Raw genomic sequence first — 19,966 nt, forward strand, 5'->3', positions numbered from 1 at the left:
AACACAGATCATCTTTCTTCCAGTTCCTCCTTCCTAAGACCTCAGTAAAAGCATCTTTAATATTCATATTTCTACCTACAATCTCTTCAAAGAAATCTTAGCCTTTTTTAACATGCACCTCAAAACTTTTTCAGCTTCAACCCATTACTCAGTTTCCAAGCAACTTCCACATTTTTAGGTATTAGTTACAGTAGCACCCTACTTCCTGGTGCCAAAAGCAGTTTTCTAGGGCTTCTATAAGAGGTAAATACAAACTGGGTGGCCTAATAAACAGAAATTTATTTCTTCACAGTTCTGGAAGATAGAAGTCCAAGATCCAAGCAGAATTGGTTGCTACTGAGACCTCTCTTCTTGGCTTGTACATGGCCATCTTTCTGTATCTTTACATGGTCTTCACTCCGTGTCTGTGTACAAATTTTCTTTTATGTAGACACCAGTCATATTAGATTAAGGTCGATCCTAATCACCTCATTTTAACTGAAGTATTACTTTACAGACCTTATCCCCAAATACAGTCACATTCTGAAGTGCTGGGTGTTACGATTTTAACATATAAATTGGAAAGGGGAACAAAATTCAACTCGTAAGATAGGGTGTGAGAGAGCATCAGAGGTGCAGTTCTCAGGATTAATATTAAGGGAATTCTTGAGTACCTAAGTTTGCATGAAATAGAACAAAACCTAAGTCAATATGCCCACATCTCATCTTCTTTGACTTCTCATATTTCTTCTATGCTGGGCCTTGGCATGGTGAGTTTAGAGAGCACAAACCATTGGAATTATTCCATCCTCTGTCTGAAGACATAAACATAAGTCCAGCATCCCTTTAACAGTCTGTGTCCCTAGCCGATAGCATAGACTTGGCTAGATTATTACATAAGTAAACAATTCATTCTTGTTGAAAACATAAGATACATCTATGCACAAAGAAAGACTTGTGTGATAGACAAAATGTCAGAGGATATGGTTTTTCTTCAAAGTATTTAATGAGATGGATTGGCCATGAGGATAAGGAGGTAAAGAGAAGTCAAAGAATACAGACTGGTTTAGTTGAAGAAATAACCTTCTAACAAGCAGAGCTGTCTAACTTGGAATAAATAGGCCTAAAGGATGCACGTGTACCAGGACTGACAGTGTTTAGGTAGAGTCTAGGGATCAACTGTTAAAGCAGAATTCCTGCACTGGATGGAGTAAGGGTCCTAACTCAGGAATCTGAGTGGATAATTCACCAAATTTCCAATGAGTCAGAGATAGAAATTCAGATTTTTCACAGCCTTCTCTTAAGCAAATGAACTTGGAAGCATCTTTGTGTCCTTCAGCGAAGTCACCATGAGGCCAAAGGGTCAAGACTGTCAAGTTTACTGACAGGAGTCAGGGTTCTGTGAGGAGACAGCACAGTCACCAGGTTCAATCCAGAGGCTACCAGAGGGCAAAGATCCACAAATTCTAAACAGACTGTTGGCACTGAGCTTCAGGACATCATTTATTCTTTTCATAATACAAGAAAAGAACTAAACATGGAGTCTAGCAGCCTTCTACTCTCATCACAGCCCTGGCCCACTACAGCATTCACTGTGCCCCATTCTTTTTCCACTTATCCCTCACTCTCTATTCACACATCCTTTCTCAGGAATACTCCCAAGACTGTCACAGATCTGCTTGGTCTTAACACTATAGATGATGGGATTGACCACGGGTGGGAAGAGCAGATAGAAATTGGCGAGGAGAATGTGGACGTGTGAGGCAGCACGGCAGGCCACACAGTGCATGACTGAAGCGATGACCACAGGTGTGTAGAAGGCTAGGATGGCACCTATGTGAGAGACACATGTCCCAAATGCTTTATAGCAGACCTCCTGAGAGGAGAGTTGTAGAACTGCCTGAAGGATAAATATATAAGATAGGATGATAAAGAATAGCTCTAACACTCCAATAAACATGGCCACAGCAATGCCATAGATATTGTTGAAGCTGGTGTCCCCACATGCCAGCCTCACCACAGCCATGTGTTCACAGTAACAGTGGGCAATCACTGGGCCTTGGAAGTAGTAGAAGTGTCTCAGCAGGAAGGGGAGTGGAGTCATTAGTGTCACAGCCCAGGCCACAGCAGCCATGCCAATCTTGGTGATGAGGGACCCAGTCAGGATGGTGGTATAGTGCAGTGGCTTGCAGATAGCCACATAGTAGTCAAAGGCCATGGCCAGCAGCACTGCTGACTCCATGATGGAGAAGGAGTGTAGAAAGAACATCTGGGCCAGACAGGCAAAGAAGTTGATCTCCCAATCCCTGAACCAGAATATGGCAAGCATTTTGGGGAGTGTTGAGGAGGAAAGGACCAGGTCGATGGCTGCCAACATGGCCAGAAAGAGGTACATGGGCTCATGGAGGGCTGCATCAGCCTGAATGATGAGAAGAAGGGTGCAGTTTCCAAGCAGGGCCAGTGTATATGCTGAGCAGAAGGGGATGGAGATCCAGATGTGCAGGTGCTCCAGGCCTGGAATCCCCATCAACAAGAAGGCAGCTGGATGTGTTGAGGTGATATTGGAGGCTGACATGGCTCCCGGGAATTCTCTTCCTCCTTATCTGCTTCCACAGGGCCCTTCCAGAGAATATTCAGTATCAGCAGAATTACAATGCTCACATTCAAGCTCTGATCATTCCTGTGAGAAGATTAGCTCTTATCCCTGTTTTTAGACATTAAAAGAAATTAGAAAATAATCCTATGTATCATGAAATATTATGCATGATCCTTGCCCTTAAGGTGCTTATAAAATCACTGGGTGCTCAGGACATTTAATTCCAATAAAGCTAGTATTACAAAGCAGGCTTATTGAGAAATCAAGTGGAGGAAGAGCCTTTTGTGGTCTGCATGTGGCCAAAAGCAACTTTGTAAAGAATATAGATTGCTGCTTAATTCAAATCATACCCATAAACATTTACCATCACTGTCTTCCTATTGCCTTCCAACTCAAACTACACTCCCAATTATGAAATGTCAATCTTGGTCATATGAAAAATAAATGTAGTTAGCACTTTCTAATAATTTACTTCCCTACAAGTTCTTTAGATTTTTTTTCTGGGGGGGATTTCATAGGTCCTTATTTGATACTCAGAAATCCCTCCAACTAAAGCCCTACCTCCAGGTAACTTGAGAACACGAGAAGCCCTTTTGTTGTTCTCTTTCGCCTGACTGCAGTTTAACCTTCATCTCTACATGCTTCTTCCTTCCTGGCCTTCACGACATTCAGAAGAAGAGATGCCCCACACTCACCTTTTTGCAAGACTGACCTATTCCCCTCACACTATTTTTCCATCTGGGGTCCTTATATTCTTTTTCCACCTTTTGTTGTCATTTCCCTTGAAAATGTTTAAACATTTCCTTCCAATATTTTTGATCTGTGCCACATTTTTTTTCAGTTCCTGCCTAAAAACTTTCCTTTGAGGATTTTGAGATCTTTTAAAACACTTAGCACAAATCTGAAACAGAGTGCTCAGTAAATGTGGACACTTATGAATTGAGAAAACAAAAGATTAAGTCACTAACAATCAGAACAGTTGGAAAATGTCAAAGATGAAACTTGAGCTTTGAGAACTCTGGTTTGCTGCCTCCCAATCCAATGTCTTAAATCACTACACTCTTCTGCTTCTACCTCATTGCTTCCTAAGAAGTGTAAATCCAGTATATTCAACTTAACAGAAATATAACTCAAACTCATTACCATGATATAGGAAAAAATTAGAATCTAAAGACTTGGGTTTAAGTAATGATTGAGCTATCAGCCTACCAATAGAAACTAGTATTAATCACTGAAATTTTTTAAGATTTAGGTTCCTCACCTATAGATGAAGGCATAACCATATCTTCCATGACAACTTTACTGCTTCATTGTGAGGAAACATAAAATCATGAGAAGAGTCCCTGTAAACTGTAAAGCATTGTAAAACTGTTATTTGTCATTACAATATTCCCCCTCCCACTCAGATCTGCCCCTTTTAAAAAAATGTTTTTCTTGACATCAGCACAATCCTGCATTCCTTGGCCTTATATCTCCCTTCATCTAACACCCCTCAACTGTTTTCCCTCACGGCAACATTTGTTGAAAAAGTTGAGTAATTCATTCTCTACTTCCTCATCTCTTAATTTTAAATCCCTTCCAATCTAGCTCCCATCTCCTCTACTCCCCTTATATGATCTTATCATTGCTTATTTATTCCCCCTCCCTTCTTTTTTCTTCTCTTTTTATTCCCCTTTTATTCTCATACTTCTCTAGGTGCTCTCTTAGGTGGTAAAAATGCCAAGAGAAACCAATATGCAGGAAATGCTCAAATGTATAACTTCTACTCTGAGTTACCAACTAGCATATCCTACTTCCCACTGGATAGCTCCACTTCGAGGTCTCACAGGCATCTCAAATGAAATAGGGCCAAAACAGAAATCTCTCTCCACAAACTCTTTCCTCTCCATGACTTGCCCATCTCAGTATGTATTATTACCATCCATCCCATAGCTAGGTCAGAAACCCAGGGGGTAATCCTTGATTCAGTCCCCTTCCTCATCCTTTATATCCAATTTCAAAAGGCAAGTGTGATCAACCTATAATATATTCCAGTCCCTACTCTTTTTTGTGTGCCTTGCCAAGCACTGTTATTTAAGTCACCATCATCTTTCATCTGGACTACAAAAGTCTCCTAACTCTTCTCAGTGGTATGGAATCTTGTACCCTCTAAAATAATTCATTCTCTGTACTGCAACCAAAAAGGCCATTTAAGAAAGCAAGTTCTATCATGTGAGGCCTTCACTAAAGCCTTCATGGGCTACCATTGTACTTAGGATGGAATGCACATTCTAACTCTGGCTTACAAGATCCTGCATGGTCTGGTCACTACTCACTTTTCAGCCTCATCTCTTCCACTTCTCCCTTCATTATTCTCCAGGCATATGGCCTTCCACAAATGCTGGAGCTCACAGAGTTCTTTCTCAGTCAATGATAGTGGCCCTTGATGCTGCCCCTGAATTGCCTCTTACTGTTCTTCTCTCCATGCCCTGTGCCTTCCATAATTGACATATCATCATCTCTTTCCTGTCAGTATAAAAACCTCCTTAGTTTTCTACCCCTGCTCACCTCATCCACTACCGTGTGACAGACCACATATTTTATTAGTTTGGTGCAAAAGTAATTGCGGTTTTTGCCATTACTTTTTATGCAGAAAACACAATTGCTTTTGTGCCAACCTAACACTTCCCTGCTGAAAACCACTTATAGGATCTCATTGCTACAAGAAAAATAAAAATCACTAAACACTTCTGAAAAGCTATTCCTGCCTAAATTGTTGGCCTTACTCCTTTTAGTCCCCGAAATATTCATCCTAGGTTAAACCACACTGGGTTATCCGCCATTTCCTGAAAGGGTAATGTTTGTGGCTCATACTATTTATCTGGAATTCTTTCCTCTGCCCCCTTTCATACCTAATCAAGATCCTGCCACCTTCTTGGTGAAGTCTTTTCAGATTCTTCCAGGAAGATGTTCTCAGTCATTTCAATGAAGATTCACTAATGTGTTGAATCAAATTCCACAATGAGGGTACCATCTATGTTACCTTTGCGTGTATCTATCAATTCATCAGGCCATGAATTCTTTGAGTACAAAGGCTGTGACTTTATTCATTTCTATATTCAGACTTTACTGAACATGGTTGATACTCAATAAGTGCCTTTTTGTTTTTAACCTTTTTAAACTTTTATTTTAGGTTCAAGGGTACATGTGTAGGTTTGTTATATAGGTAAATGTGTGTCGTGGGGGTTTGTTATACAGATTATTCCATCACTCAGGTACTAAACCTAATACCCAATAGTTATTTTTTCTGCTCTTCTCCCTCCTCCCACCCTCTACCTCCAGATAGGCCCCAGTGTCTGTTATTCCCGCTTTTGTGTCCATAAAGAACAGTACTAAGAAAAGAAAAGTGCTATTTTAAATGAATGCATGAATGATTCCCTTCCTGGAGAAACTTACTCCTTCCTTCCCACTGCATAATATACCACCCTATGATCCAAACTGAGACTTACCTCCACAGATGGAAATTCTATGAAATTTCCCATCACTTTTTGTTACCTAGGTCAGAATAAAGGCTTATTAGAAACTCTGCCTCAAAGTCTAACGTATATCTGTGCATTTTCTCCAGGACTTAGCTTTGGGACGGACGCATGGAAGCCCCATGATGAAAGGACTCTTGTGTCTTTACCACGACTATATCCCATATAGGCACTTGCTAACTATTTCTTGAATAAATAAAAGAATGTCCTCTTATACGTGCTGTCACCCTTACCCTAAGCAAATATGCTGCAATTCCAAACAGGGCTCTCTGCTGCCTGAGTGGCCTCATCTCCCTTACTCCCACTGTGCTCCTGCTGCCCACACCTGGCCCTCCCGTTTATTTGTCCTCAATCCCATAGCTTGCCTATTCTGTTTTAAAATGCCTGAGAATCCATCAACCTTCCCTCTTTCCAGTGTCCATTCAAATGTACCTCTAATTCCATTCACCATCTGACTTTGCTTATCTGGTCTTCTGCCCAACACCCTTGAACCTGCTTGGCATGAGTGCTTTGCCCAGTCCTTACACGTTGTCTTATGTTTGTTTCCTGCCTTCATAGCCAAGATGTCAGCAAACAACAAAAGGAAGACTTTGTCTCCCCCGAAAGTGCATGGGGGCTCTATACCTACACAGTATTCAGTCAGGGCTGTTATCTATGTGGCAGGCCACGCCTGTATCCTGAGAGGACCTTAGAATGATGATTTTGGGAAACTGAGTCCCCAAATGGTCATGGAGGAAATAAGCAGCATATCTAGTACTAAATTTCACATCTCCTCACTCCTACTCCATGCATCAGATTCTCATAAGGAGTGCACAACCTACATCCCTTGCATGTGTAGTTCACAGCAGGTTTTTCTCCTATGAGAATCTAATGCCCCCGCTGATCTGACAGAAGGCAGAGCTCAGGCAATAATGCTCTCTTCACCTACCGCTCACCTCCTGCTGTGCATCCCAGTTCCTAACAGGCCATGGACTAGTACCAGTCTGTGGCACAGGGGTTGGGGACCCATGGTCTATAAGACTACTGTAAGACTATGCTGCAAAGATATAACTGGTTGTTGCTGAAAACTTTAAGTAAAGGTACCTGACCTGTCCTTCCCACCTCCTTATTTCAGCCTCTTCATTTTTATCCTGGACTATTATAGCAGCTATGACTTAAGTTGGGCCAGAATGTGCAGTAGGAGGGAAGTGACTAACATGGTCTGGGCCTTAGCTGAATGCTAAGGTTTTCTGGAGGAGGTCCCTAATGCACAACATAAAAAGGAGTGCATGCCTGAGAGGCAGGAAAGTATTTCCTCTGATAATGATGACATGGAGGATCTGGAGTTTGCAGAAGCAGTATTTTCAGGAGGATTGAGAGCTCTCCTGTTAGACATATACAGGGATGAGAATCAGAGAAGAGAATTGGGAGATAAGCTAATGCCTGAGATGAAGATAGGTTGTCTGAGCATAAGATGTCTGCAAGAGCTGGATTCTGCTCTGTGCACTCCATGGCTCAGCTTCCTGACCTAGCCTATTCCCCTCAAATATTAAACACTCTTCTCCCATCAGGTCTCTGCTCTGCCTTTGGATTTTCCCTGTAGTGATTATTATTTTCAGTCTGATTTCTGCCATTATCCTGGTTGTTCCCTGTTTTCGCTGCTCCCCCAGCTCATATGCCCTTGACTTGACCTGTGCACACAAGAACCTAGCTCCAGCCCCGGGAGCCACTTGATTCCAGCACAGGCACCCCTCCCTAGTCATCTTGCCCCTGGTCCCATCTGTGTCAGCTGTCTTACAGTGTCCTCTATCTGCCCGGCCTTCCCCTTCCACCATTGCCCCAATTTGTGCTCACCCCTCAGCAGGAAGCTCAATTCATTTTTCATGCGCTTTAGGAAAAACTGGTGCAGGTTTCCTCTCTTAGAGAGAGAAGGGTTGGGAAAGAGAGTTGGAAAGGGAGGGTCTGGCTCTATCCTCATAATCAGCTACTCTTTTCCCAAAAGAAAAAGGAAACAGGCCCTGTCTCTGAGGAATACCCTGAAAGGGCCCCATGATGAGCCTAGTCTCTTCTCTGGGGCCAACTCTAGGAGTCTTCTCTGCTTCAGGCTCTGGTCTTCCTACAGGCCCTACTCCCTCACCATTCTGTGGTATTCGATCATGCCTCTCCCTCGAGGCAGGATGGAGTATGACTTCAGTAATCAGTGTGCCCTTCTCCACTCTCCCCTTCCTTCCCTGCAGTTCACAAGCAGCTGTCTTATGGGTATGCTTTCCAGCTGTGACTCAGAAAAGTGGAGTTCAGGCATAACTTGTTCAAGGTTATCTATTCTTTGTTTTATTTGGAGTTTGGATGTTTTTGTTTGCAGACAGAGCTGTGAGTTAAGGTAATAGGTGACAGATCTAGGTTTGTCTCAGCTTGTGAACTTGACAAGGCACTTAACCTCTCTGTTCTTTGTATTGTTTCTTGTTGTGGGGACAATAATCCCAGTCCTTCCCACCTCACTGGGTGGGGTGATCCAATGAGATCATTGAGGAATAACTCTCAATGTTATTATTGCTCTATTATTAACCATGAATAATACCAACATATCAATACGTCCTCTAATCACTGGTCTTAGAGCTTGCTATTCTTCTGCCATGGTCCTGAGAAAGGAAGTTGGTTTTTGCAGTAGCCTCTAAGTCCTTTAACCTGAAATAACTCTAGATGGGAGCCCAATAGCTCCTACTGAGACTGTATTCTGGTCACATTCACTTTCTTCCCACAGAGACACACAAGTCTTCCATCAGTTATCCTAACTCTTGTCCCTCAGAGACAAGGACTTGCCTCTCACACCTGGAGTCTCCAGAATATATTGGGTTGAGGTGGACTTCTACACAGGGCTTGCATTGTGAAAGTCTGAATTAAGTTTAGCAAGCACAGACTACATAGAGATGGTGATCTGGACTTGAAGTTCACAAGCTTATATTAGGAACGGTCATTGTGGAAGATACCAGGCTGTGTTAGGGAAAGATTGAAGTAATTATATAGTCAATTATTTTGAGAAACAACCATATACCATTTTCCATAGTGGCTACACTATTTTGCATTCCCAACACCAGTACACATGGTTCCAACCTTACCACTTCCTCATTAACACTATTTTCTGGATTTTGATCATAGTATTTCACACCCAGTAGGATGGCTATCTCAGTGTGTTTCAATTTGTATTTCCCTAATGATTACTGATGTTAGACCTCTTTTCTTATTGGCCATTTGTATATCTTCAGAAAAAATGTTATTCAAGTCCTTTGCCCATTTTTGAATTGGATTATTTAGTGGGGGAGGGGGTATTATATATTCTGGATATCTATTATATATTCTGGATAGTAATACCTTATTATACGTATGCTTTGCACACACTCTCCTATGTTGTAGGTTGTCTTTCTACTCTCTTGATAGTCCCTTCATGAACAGAAGATTTTAGTTTTGATGAAGTCCAATTTATTTTTCTTTTGAGACCTATACTTTTGGTGCTATAACCAAGAAAACATTGCCAAATCCAAAGTCCTGAAGCTTTTCACTTACGTTTTCTTGCATGAGTTTTATGATTTTAGATCTTATATTCTATCTTTGATCCATTTGATTTAATTTTTGTATATGGTAAAAGTCCAGTTTCAGTTTTTTGCATGTGGATATCCAGTTTTCCCAGCACCATTTGTTTGAAAACACAAATAATGAATTCTTTTTGTTTTTTCCACAAGTTATTGGGGTACAGGTGGTATTTGGCTACGTAAGTTCTTTAGTGGAGATTTGTGAGAACCTGGTGCACCCATCACCTGAGCAGTCTACATTGCACCATATTTGTTGTCTTTTATCCCTCACCTCCTCCCACTCTTCTCCCCAAGTCCCCAAAGTCCATTGTATCATCCTTATGGCTTTGCATCCTCGTTTTACCCAACCCCATTTTACAAAATAGCATTCGGCAGTTGAGCACTTTCCCGTTCCTGGTTTCCTGAACAACATTATCTTGTAGGTTTTCTTTCTCCTTCATTGGTGTTGTCTTCTGCTGGCTAGTTCTTTTTTTCCTCTCCTTTGAATCTCTTCTCTTTGTACACCAACTTGTAGGCATTTTCATTTTTCATGGTTTTAACTATCTACTCTTTGACAACTCCCAACTCTGTATCTTCAACTCAGATATCTCCCTTGACTTCAAATAGGTAAATTATTTTCTTTTTTTTTTTTGAATGGCATGCCTGTTTTAATTTAATTTTTTCTTTCAAACCCTGAAAGTGTGGTCCTGCATCAGCAGCATTACCTGGGAGGAATTCACAGGCTCTCAGGCCCACTCCAGGCTTTCTTTCTTTTTTTCTTAAATATACTTTAAGTTCTAGGGTACATGTGCACAACGTGCAGGTTTGTTACATATGTATACATGTGCCATGTTGGTGTGCTGCACCCATTAACTTATCATTTACATTAGCTATATCTTCTAATGCTACCCCTCCCCCCTCCCCCAACCCCACAACAGGCCCCAGTGTGTGAGGTTCCTCACTCTGTGTCCAAGTGTTCTCATGGTTCAATTCCCACCTGTGAGTGAGAACACGCGGTGTTTGGTCTTCTGTCCTTGTGATTGTTTGTTCAGAATGGTTTCCAGCTTCATCCATGTCCCTCCAAAAGACATGAAGTCATCCTTTTTTATGGCTACATAGTATTCCATGGTGCATATGTGCCACGTTTTCTTAATCCAGTCTATCATTGATGGACATTGGGGTTGGTTTCAAGTCTTTGCTATTGTGAATAGTGCCACAATAAACATATGTGTGCATGTGTCTTTCTAGCAGTATAATTTATGATCCTTTGGGTATATACCCGGTAATGGGATAGCTGGGTCAAATGGTATTTCTAGTACTAGATCCTTGAGGAATCACCACACTGTCTTCCACAATGGTTGAACTAGTTTATAGTTCCACCAACAGTGTAAAAGCATTCCTATTTGTCCACATCCTCTCCAGCACCTGTTGTTTCCTGCCTTTTAATGATTGCCATTCTAACTGGTGTGAGATGGTGTCTCATTGTGGTATTGATTTGCATTTCTCTGGCCAGTGATGATGAGCATTTTTTCCTGTGTCTGTTGGCTGCATAAATGTCTTATTTTGAAAAGTGTCTGTTCATATCCTTTGCCCACTTTTTGATGGGGCTGTTTGATTTTTTCTTGTAAATTTGTTTAAGTTCTTTGTAGCTTATGGATATTAGCCCTTTGTCAGATGGGTGGATTGTAAAAACTTTTCTCCCATTCTGTGGGTTGCCTGTTCACTCTGATGGTAGTTTCTTTTGCTGTGCAGAAGCTCTTTAGTTTAATTAGATTCCCCTGTTTGCAGATGACATGATTGTATATTTAGAAAACCCCATCGTCTCAGCCCAAAATCTCCTTAAGCTGATAAGCAACTTCAGCAAACTCTCAGGATACAAAATCAATATGAAAAAATCACAAGCATTCCTATACACCAATGACAAACAGCCAAATCATGAGTGAGCTCCTATTCACAATTGCTTCAAAGGGAATAAAATACCTAGGAATCCAACTTACTAGGGATATGAAGGACCTCTTCAAGGAGAACTACAAACCACTGCTCGATGAAGTAAAAGAGGACACAAACAAATGGAAGAACATTCCATGCTCATGGATAGGAAGAATCAATATCTTGAAAATGGCCATACTGCCCAAGGTAATTTATAGATTCATAAATTGCCATCAAGCTACCAGTGACTTCTTCAGACAATTGGAAAAAACTACTTTAAACTTCATATGGAACCAAAAAAGAGCCCACATTGCCAAGACGATCCTAAGCCAAAAGGACAAAGCTGGAGGCATCACACTACCTGACTTCAAGCTATACTACAAGGCTATAGTAACCCAAACAGCATGGTACTGGTACCAAAACAGAGATATAGACCAATGGAACAGAACAGAGCCCTCAGAAATAATACCACATATCTACAGCCATCTGATCTTTGACAAACCTGACAAAAACAAGAAATGGGGAAACGATTCCCTATTTCATAAATGGTGCTGGGAAAACTGGCTAGCCATATGTAGAAAGCTGAAACTGGATCCCTTCCTTACACCTTATACAAAGATTAATTCAAGATGGATTAGAGACTTAAATGTTAGACCCAAAACCATTAAAAGCCTAGAAGAAAACCTAGGCAATACCATTCAGGACATATGCATGGGCAAGGACTTCGTGACTAAAACACCAAAAGCAATGGCAATTATTTTCTTTTCTAACATCTATTCTTATCTAATACACATGTCCAACAACATGTCCAAAACAGAACTCTGATTCCTCTCTCTCTCCAACCCTGTAAACCTGCTTTTCTCTTCGTGTTTCCCGTTGCATTGAAGCCCTTCTCCTTACTCAGCTTCTCAGACTGGAGCCTTCCTTGAAGCCCATCATATTCTCATAACCCCACATTGAATCAATCTACCAACAAATCCTATCGACTAGACCTTCAAAGTATATCTCAAGTGTAATCACTTCTCATTGCCTCCCTGCTGCCACTCTGGTCTAAGGCGCAATCATTTCCTGTGTTGGCTATAACAATAACTTTTGTAACAATAACAACTCTTTTATCCTTGTCCTTTACATCGAACCCAGAGCAGGTATTTTAAAGTTTAAGTCACAGTACAAAAGAACCCTGCTCAAAAGCTTTTAATAGCTTTCCACCACAGATCAAACAAAATTCAGTCTTCACCATGTTTAACAAATACCCTTTGGTCTCTGGACTTTTGCTACCTCTCCTACCGTCTCCTCTTAGTCACTCCAATCCAGCAACTAACCTGATATTGTCCCTCAAATTCACCAAACACATTCCAGACATCAAGGCCTGTATGTCTGTTCCTTTTGCCTGGAGCATTGTCTTCCACATAGCTGCATGACTTGTTCACTTGTTTCATCAAGATTTCTACCAAACGTCACCTTCTCAGAAAGGCCTATCATGACCACCTTGTCTAAAATTGTGCCCCATGTCATTTTCTGTCTTATTATCCTGTTTTTACCCATAGCACTTTTAAAATTTATTTTTCATTAACAAATTGTATATATTTATCATGTACAACATGGAGTTTTTAAATGTGTATACATTGTGGAATGGCTAAATCAAGCTAATTAACATATATTACCTCATATACTTTCCCTTTTTTTTTTTTTTTTTGGTGAGAACAGTTAAAATCTACTCTCTTCATAAGTTTCAAGAATATAATATGTTATTAACTGTAGTTCCCATCTTATACAATAGGTCTCTTAAATTTATTTCTTTTAACTGAAATTTTGTCTCCTCCAATCAACATTTCATCAATCCTGACACCCCCACACCCTGGGAACTACCATTCTATTTTCTCTACTTCTATGTTCAACTTTTTTAGATTTCACATTTAAGTAAGATCATGCAATATTTGTCTTTTTGTGCCTGGCTTATTTCACTTCACATTTATATGTGTTCTCAAATGACAGAATTTCCTCCTTTTTTAATGCAAAATAGTATTCCATTGTGTGTGTGTGTGTGTGTGTGTGTGTCACATTTTCTTTATCCATTCATCCATTGATGGACACTTAGACTGATTCCATATCTTGGCTATTATGAGTACTGCTGCAGTGAACATTGGAGTATAGGTATCTCAACATATTCCTTCGGATGTATATCCAGTACTGGGATTGCTAGATCATATGGTAGTTCTATTTTTAAGTTTTGGTAGTTCTATTTTTAACTTTTTGAGGAAACTTCATACCGTTTTCCATAATAGCTATACTAATTTACATTCCTGCTAACCATGTGCAATTTCTCCATACCATCTCCAATGCTTGTTATCTTACATCATTTTAATAATAGCCATTCTAACTTCACAGAAATTTAATGCTGCAATGAACATCAGTGTAGGTATCTCTTTAACATTGTTTTAGACATATACCCAGTTCTGGAGTTGCTGGATCATACAGGTAGTTCTATTTTTAACTCTTTGAGGAAACTTTATACTATTTGCCATGAAGGCTGTACTACTTTACATTCCTACCAACCGTGTGCAAGGATTCTCTTTTCTTCACATTCTCTCCAGCACTTATCTTTCATCATGTTGATAATAGCCATTCTAATTTCATGGAGCTTTTCAATATCTATTTGTCATATATTGATTTTGTAATGCAAATCTCTCCTATTAGCATAGATGTTCCATGAAACAAGAACTTTGTCTTCCTTGTTCAATACGGCATTCCTAGTAGTACTTAGAGAAATACTGACACATAGTGGGTGCTCAATAATATTGTATAGAATAGTTGTTGTTGGACTGAATAAAATGTGCCCCCATAGTATCCTAAGTTAATGCTAAACATCTATGACTGTCCCTGAGACCCATAAAAATAATGTAGAGCTGAGGTTTGGCTCTGATCATCGTGGAGCTGGCAGAAAATTGGAATCATTTCATGTATCTGTTTTACCACTTTAGAATCAGTTGAGTCCCTGAAGAACCAAATAGAAGAATGACCGAAACTCGGGATCCCCAAAACTTTTCATATTTGAAGTGTCATTTCTCTGTGAGCTCCCAGGGAACCTATATGTTTGGAGAATAAAGCCTGCACCTTCCTCTTCATCATCTGGGCCATGTCTTCCCCCACTAGGTCTTCCCTTCACCATCTGCATTTAAAGCTCCTTAAAAGCAGGAGTATTTTCAAACTTTTATACCTCCAGGACAATAGCAGATACATAAGCCATCAATGTGTCTTTGTTGACTTATTGTCCGAAATCAAGTTTCATGTCTGCCCAGACGACATTTGATTAGAGTCCAGTCTGTTCTTTTGACAGTCATCCCCCAGTACCTAACATCATCACAATCTTCTTTTAAATGCCAGACAGACAGAAATTCATCCTGGTCTCTGCCTTCACAAAGTCTATCGTGTAGGAATCTACTGATGATTTACCAGGTTCTAGGCACTTTACTAAAAATTGTATATGTGCTATCTCATGTCAACCTTCCCTATTTTTTAAAATGGAGAACAAGAGGCTAAGACCTGTTACTTAACTTACCTAAAGTCATGTCAACAGTATTTAAAGTGAACTCTATCCCACAAATGGCATTTGATAAGATGCTGTGTGGGCAATAGGGAGAAAGGACACACACAGGGTGTCAGAAAATAATCATGAACACATTGGCTTTGAATTAGGCTTCAGTGGTCCTCAGAAAATGCCCAATGTCCCTTGCCTTCTAGGTTTTATACATGCTGTTTCCTCTTCCTGGTGTATTCCTCCCTTCAAGCCCACTTTACCCTTCTAAACCCTAAATCCTTGACTAGTTCTTGATAGTGAATCCCTCCCCTGCCAAAAGAGCCTCTGTTTTTTAAAGTCTGTATATGTTCCATTGAATTTTAATTGATTTTAATGTGTGTACATCCTTCAATCCAGACTGTGACCTCCTTGAGAACAGGGGCATGATCCTTCAACCCTATGCCTTAAAATCTACCATAATCCTTCACATATAATAGATGCTCAGTGATTGTTACATTTGATAAAATAAGATAAATACTTTGTATTGAGGGCTTAGCAGAGACCAGGCAAAATGATAAATGTTTTGTATATATCATCTAATTTAATCTTCACTGCTTCCCTACTTTACATATAAAGAACTAGTGTTCAAAAAAAAATAGTGTTTCCTAAATAAACACCAGGAAGCAAACATTTTATCAGGGGTGTCCAATATTTTGGCTGGGCCATACTGGAAGTTGTCTTAGGCCACACATAAAATACACTAACACTAATGATAGCTAATGAACTAGAAAAAAGTCACAAAATAATTCATCATGTTTTAAGAAAGTTTACAAATTTTCGTTGAGGTTGGACAAGCTTGTTTTAGATGGAGGGAGGGGGCCAGGAGAAAAAACCAAAATTAGTAAAACATTCTAAAATATCTTTCTATGCCAAAAAAAACCCTTAAGACTATGCTCAAGGACCTTGCCACCTATCCCACCTACCCACATTGAACTCTCAGGATAGATCTTCTCTGCTATCCTATCCTTCCCTCTTCCATCAGGGCCTGTATTTTTCCAGCTTTCAATTTGCTGCCTCTTTCCAGCATCCCAGGGGTCTTTTTAGCATCTTTATCCCCCAGGGAATTGCTATTCTCATTTAGGGTGCTAATAATAGGATAAATACCCCAGTTCTTTTGCTTCCTACACTCTAACCCCTGTAGGACCAGATCCCACTATCACATCCTGCCTCAGACCTGGTAAGTTTGTCTCTCTGTCTGTCTGGTCTTCTCAGTGTGCCTACTATCTGGTTGAATAAAGACATGACTGCCACTAAGGTAATTTTTTCACTGAGGTTGTCTCTACTTCAGATTAAAAGGACTTACAAATGAATCACACTTTTGACCACTGTTTTGTGGCCGCGTAGTTTAATTGGCTCTTCAGGTAACTGTCTCCCCTAGTCATCGCCGTAGTAGCCTATGAAGTAGGAATCAACCTCTCCAGGTTACACAGATAGGGAAACAGTTTAAGAGTGTTTAGGTGGCTTGACCGAGATCACACAGCTGGTGAGTTGTAAAGCTGATATTTGAATCTGGCTGCCCTTGGGCACCCATGAATGAGTGCTAAATTCTGGATTGGAAACTTCCAGATGCTCACGAGCACCTCCAAGATAAAGAACTTGCTCCGTTCCTCACGAGACAGCCTTGTTCCTGGCATTTGAACTCCTATTCTTACATATTTTAGGTAAGGCCTTTCTTATATTAAGTGCTAAAATAATTCAGAACAAAGCAGGGGAATGAGGGGCATTAAGGAGAGTTATTCTGGAGAGCTATCTGGAGGAGGCAGGGAGGCTTCCTTGCCTGATCTCAGTAAGCAGATGAAACAGAGGAAAATAATACTAGAGTATAGGCAGAAAAGGGTTCATGGGCAGAGAGTAGAAAGCTTTAAGAGTTTCTAGCCATTCACCATGGAGAGGGCTCTGCAGCCATGACACACACTCCCATCCTAGACATCATTGAATCAGACTAAAGTGGCAAAGCTCCTTTGAACACGGTGATGATAACCCATCTTCTGCCTTGCATACTTTCCCAGTTCCCTAAAATCTCATCCTGAGTGTTTTTCATGAGTTCTAACTCAAATATTAGTAGGAAAGTAAAGAAGTGAGGACCACCCAAGGCTCTCACTTCAACCTTGACCTCTTTCCTAAAATCCAGGAATATTATACTCAACATATGCTCTTCCAACTTCATATTCCCCCTCTGTGCAAATGGGGTGAGACTATGGGAACTTGTGGTCATTATGCTGTGTAGTTCCAGATCAAGGGTGGAGCAAAAGTTTTTTGAGTAGCAGTTTAAGGCCTGAGAAAATATGATTCAATCATTAAAAGACTGAGATGAAAGAAGAAAAGAAGGGAGGGAAAGAAAGTAGGACCATCTCATTCATGACTGGATTATTCAGCTCTCAATTTTCTCCACAAAGGGTACTGAAGCACGGACACTGCAAAAGCAATATCTCACATAAATGTATGTCCCTGTGTCTTCTGAGTACAGCCTTACTTATGCGTCTTGCACAATAACATATATAGATACACAAAATCACATGCCCAGCCAAACACTGTGGTCCCATCAAATGGAACAGTTTTACATATATCATTTCACAAGGTCCTTCACACTCTGATTTCTCTATCTCAGACCTTTCAGCTACCATGAAGGCTAAAATCTCTTCTAGGCTTGCTTGGGCCCAGGCTGGATGGTGGAAATTCAGGGAGATATCATAGAAGAGAAAAATGGGAAATACATGAAGGGATGACAAGACAGAACAGAACAAGATGATTTGCTCAATATGAGAGTGACAGCCACAGTTGACATTGGGATGGAAAGGAGGCATCCTGGACCACAGTTCTTTCCTGCAGATCACATTAGAAGACCTTACCCTCTTCTTTCCTGCTCCTACATCTTTCCCCAAAACAGTTTCCTATGATCTCTGGGTATGGGCAGCTGATGCTAAGGATTGCAAGGAGCATTGCATTTTAAGATTAGGAATACAGATGAGCATCACTATACGGTAAAATTGGTTCCACTATCTCTGTTTCAATTAGCAATTGGAACACAGTCACATACAATTATATTAGAAGTTCTTTTCTTTTGATAGAGGTACTTTTCTTTCTACTCTCTCCTATGTCTATTTCTGGTTCTTGTTCTCATCTTTTTTTATCTCACCACCTCTCCCTCTACTGTCCCCTTCCTGCCTTTTTTGTTTAATCTTTCCTTTCTCTCAAATTCCCAATTACTACCTCATTAGATAAGAAAAAAAATGAGATAAAAATATATTTCAAAATGTAGGTGAGGGAAGATCAGAAGGGTGTTTGTGGGTAATAGGAGATATGGGGAGATGTATGGAGGTACAGTACTATCATTTGGTCAAACCTGGGTCTCCATTTTTGCTTTCAGGGAATGATTCTATGTTCCCAACTACTAAAATTTACTTCTTACCTCTTTCTTTTATGTAGTTTTGATTTTTATGAGAGAAAATGCTTTGTATTCAATCATTTCTCAATGACCTTAACAGATTATTTTTATAGCCAAATTAGCCTGATCCCTACCACTGACCAATTCAGCATGATCACAGCTGTTTCTACCAGCATCCGTACAGGACACTTGAGGCAAGTGCAGGATCCTTGTACTAAACATAAGCCAGACAATCTTACGCCTGTATCAGACTACCAAAGACTCAGCCTCTCACCTCTGTTTTGCTGTTCCTGGTCAGAACCTAGGTTCTCAGCCTCATCTATGGGTTATTACATGCTCAATGGCTTGAAAAATCTGCCCAAGATCTCTTCTCCTTCCTATCAACTCCCTTCAGACCTGATCTTTCAATCTTGAAAAGTAACCACATTTGAGTCTTCCATTCAATCTGCCTGACTTTTTATCATTAATATTACTTGTATATTGTCACACAGGCAGATGAATCCGAAGAAAAAAATTCAGAGTATAGGCAAAAGAGGGCTCACAGGTAGAAGAAAGCTGCAAAATTCTCTGCTACAGCCTGTCACCATAGAGAAGTTTCTATAGCCATGCCACTTGCCCAGCGCCCACAGCCTAGACATCATTGAATTGGAGAGAAGTGTGAAGCGCTCCTTTGAACCCTGAAGCTAGTAACCCACCTCCTGCCTTGCATTATTTCCCAGTGCCCTACTATCTTCCCATTCTGGATGCTTTCCATGAAGTCTAATGCAAATATTTCCTCCTGCTGTTCAGCCACAGCATAAAGATGAATCCCAGTTGCTTCATCTTTCAGGGATTCCCAGGACTCAGAGTAAGGCAGTGAGATCTTCTCTACCCACCTTACCTGGCCATGAAACTCACAAACCATAGCCATCAGAACCCAACCTCCTTTCTGCTCATGGGAATTCCAGGCCTGGAGGCATCCCACTTTTGGATTGCTTTTCCCTTCTGCTCCATGTATGCCCTGGTAGTGCTGGGAAACATGGTGGTGCTTCTAGTGGTACATTCAGAGCCTGTATTGCACCAGCCCATGTACCTGTTCCTCTGCATGCTATCCACCATTGACCTGATCCTCTGCACCTCCACTGTGCCCAAGCTCCTTGCACTTTTTTGGGCAAAGGATGCTGAGATCACCTTTGGGGCCTGTGCTGCCCAGATGTTCTTTATCCATGGCTTCTCAGCTGTAGAATCTGGTATACTGCTAGCAATGGCCTTTGACCGCTACTTAGCCATCTGCCGGCCTCTGCACTATGGGTTGTTGCTCTCCCCAGAGTCTGTAGGCAAGCTGGGGGCTGCAGCTGTGCTTCGTGGCTTGGGACTCATGACCCCACTCACCTGCTTGCTGGCAAGACTGAGGTACTGCAGTCGAGTGGTGGCCCACTCCTACTGTGAACACATGGCTGT

General features: G+C 40.8%; 3 protein-coding genes across 3 annotated transcripts in view; 2 read left to right on the top strand and 1 right to left on the bottom strand.

The window, feature by feature from the left end:
- The window catches only part of RHOG (ras homolog family member G), a 1,041,648-nt gene that overhangs the window by 552,896 nt on the left and 468,786 nt on the right, over window positions 1-19,966 (top strand). The window lies entirely within an intron of this gene.
- Window positions 1-19,966, top strand: part of TRIM21 (tripartite motif containing 21) — a 116,079-nt gene that overhangs the window by 59,866 nt on the left and 36,247 nt on the right. The gene's annotated exons all lie outside the window — the stretch shown is intronic.
- Window positions 1,533-2,599, bottom strand: LOC126935140 (olfactory receptor 52K2-like). The gene has a single exon (XM_050756344.1). It carries the CDS (start codon window positions 2,552-2,554, stop codon window positions 1,601-1,603), a length of 954 nt encoding a protein of 317 aa, XP_050612301.1. The 5' UTR covers window positions 2,555-2,599; the 3' UTR covers window positions 1,533-1,600.

This window comes from Macaca thibetana, chromosome 14 (genome assembly GCF_024542745.1).
Source record: "Macaca thibetana thibetana isolate TM-01 chromosome 14, ASM2454274v1, whole genome shotgun sequence".
In the NCBI taxonomy this organism is placed as follows: domain Eukaryota; kingdom Metazoa; phylum Chordata; class Mammalia; order Primates; family Cercopithecidae; genus Macaca; species Macaca thibetana.

Bases quoted from the DNA above. Each gene is read 5' to 3' on its own strand.
- LOC126935140 (XM_050756344.1), bottom strand. From the start codon at position 2,554: ATGTCAGCCTCCAATATCACCTCAACACATCCAGCTGCCTTCTTGTTG.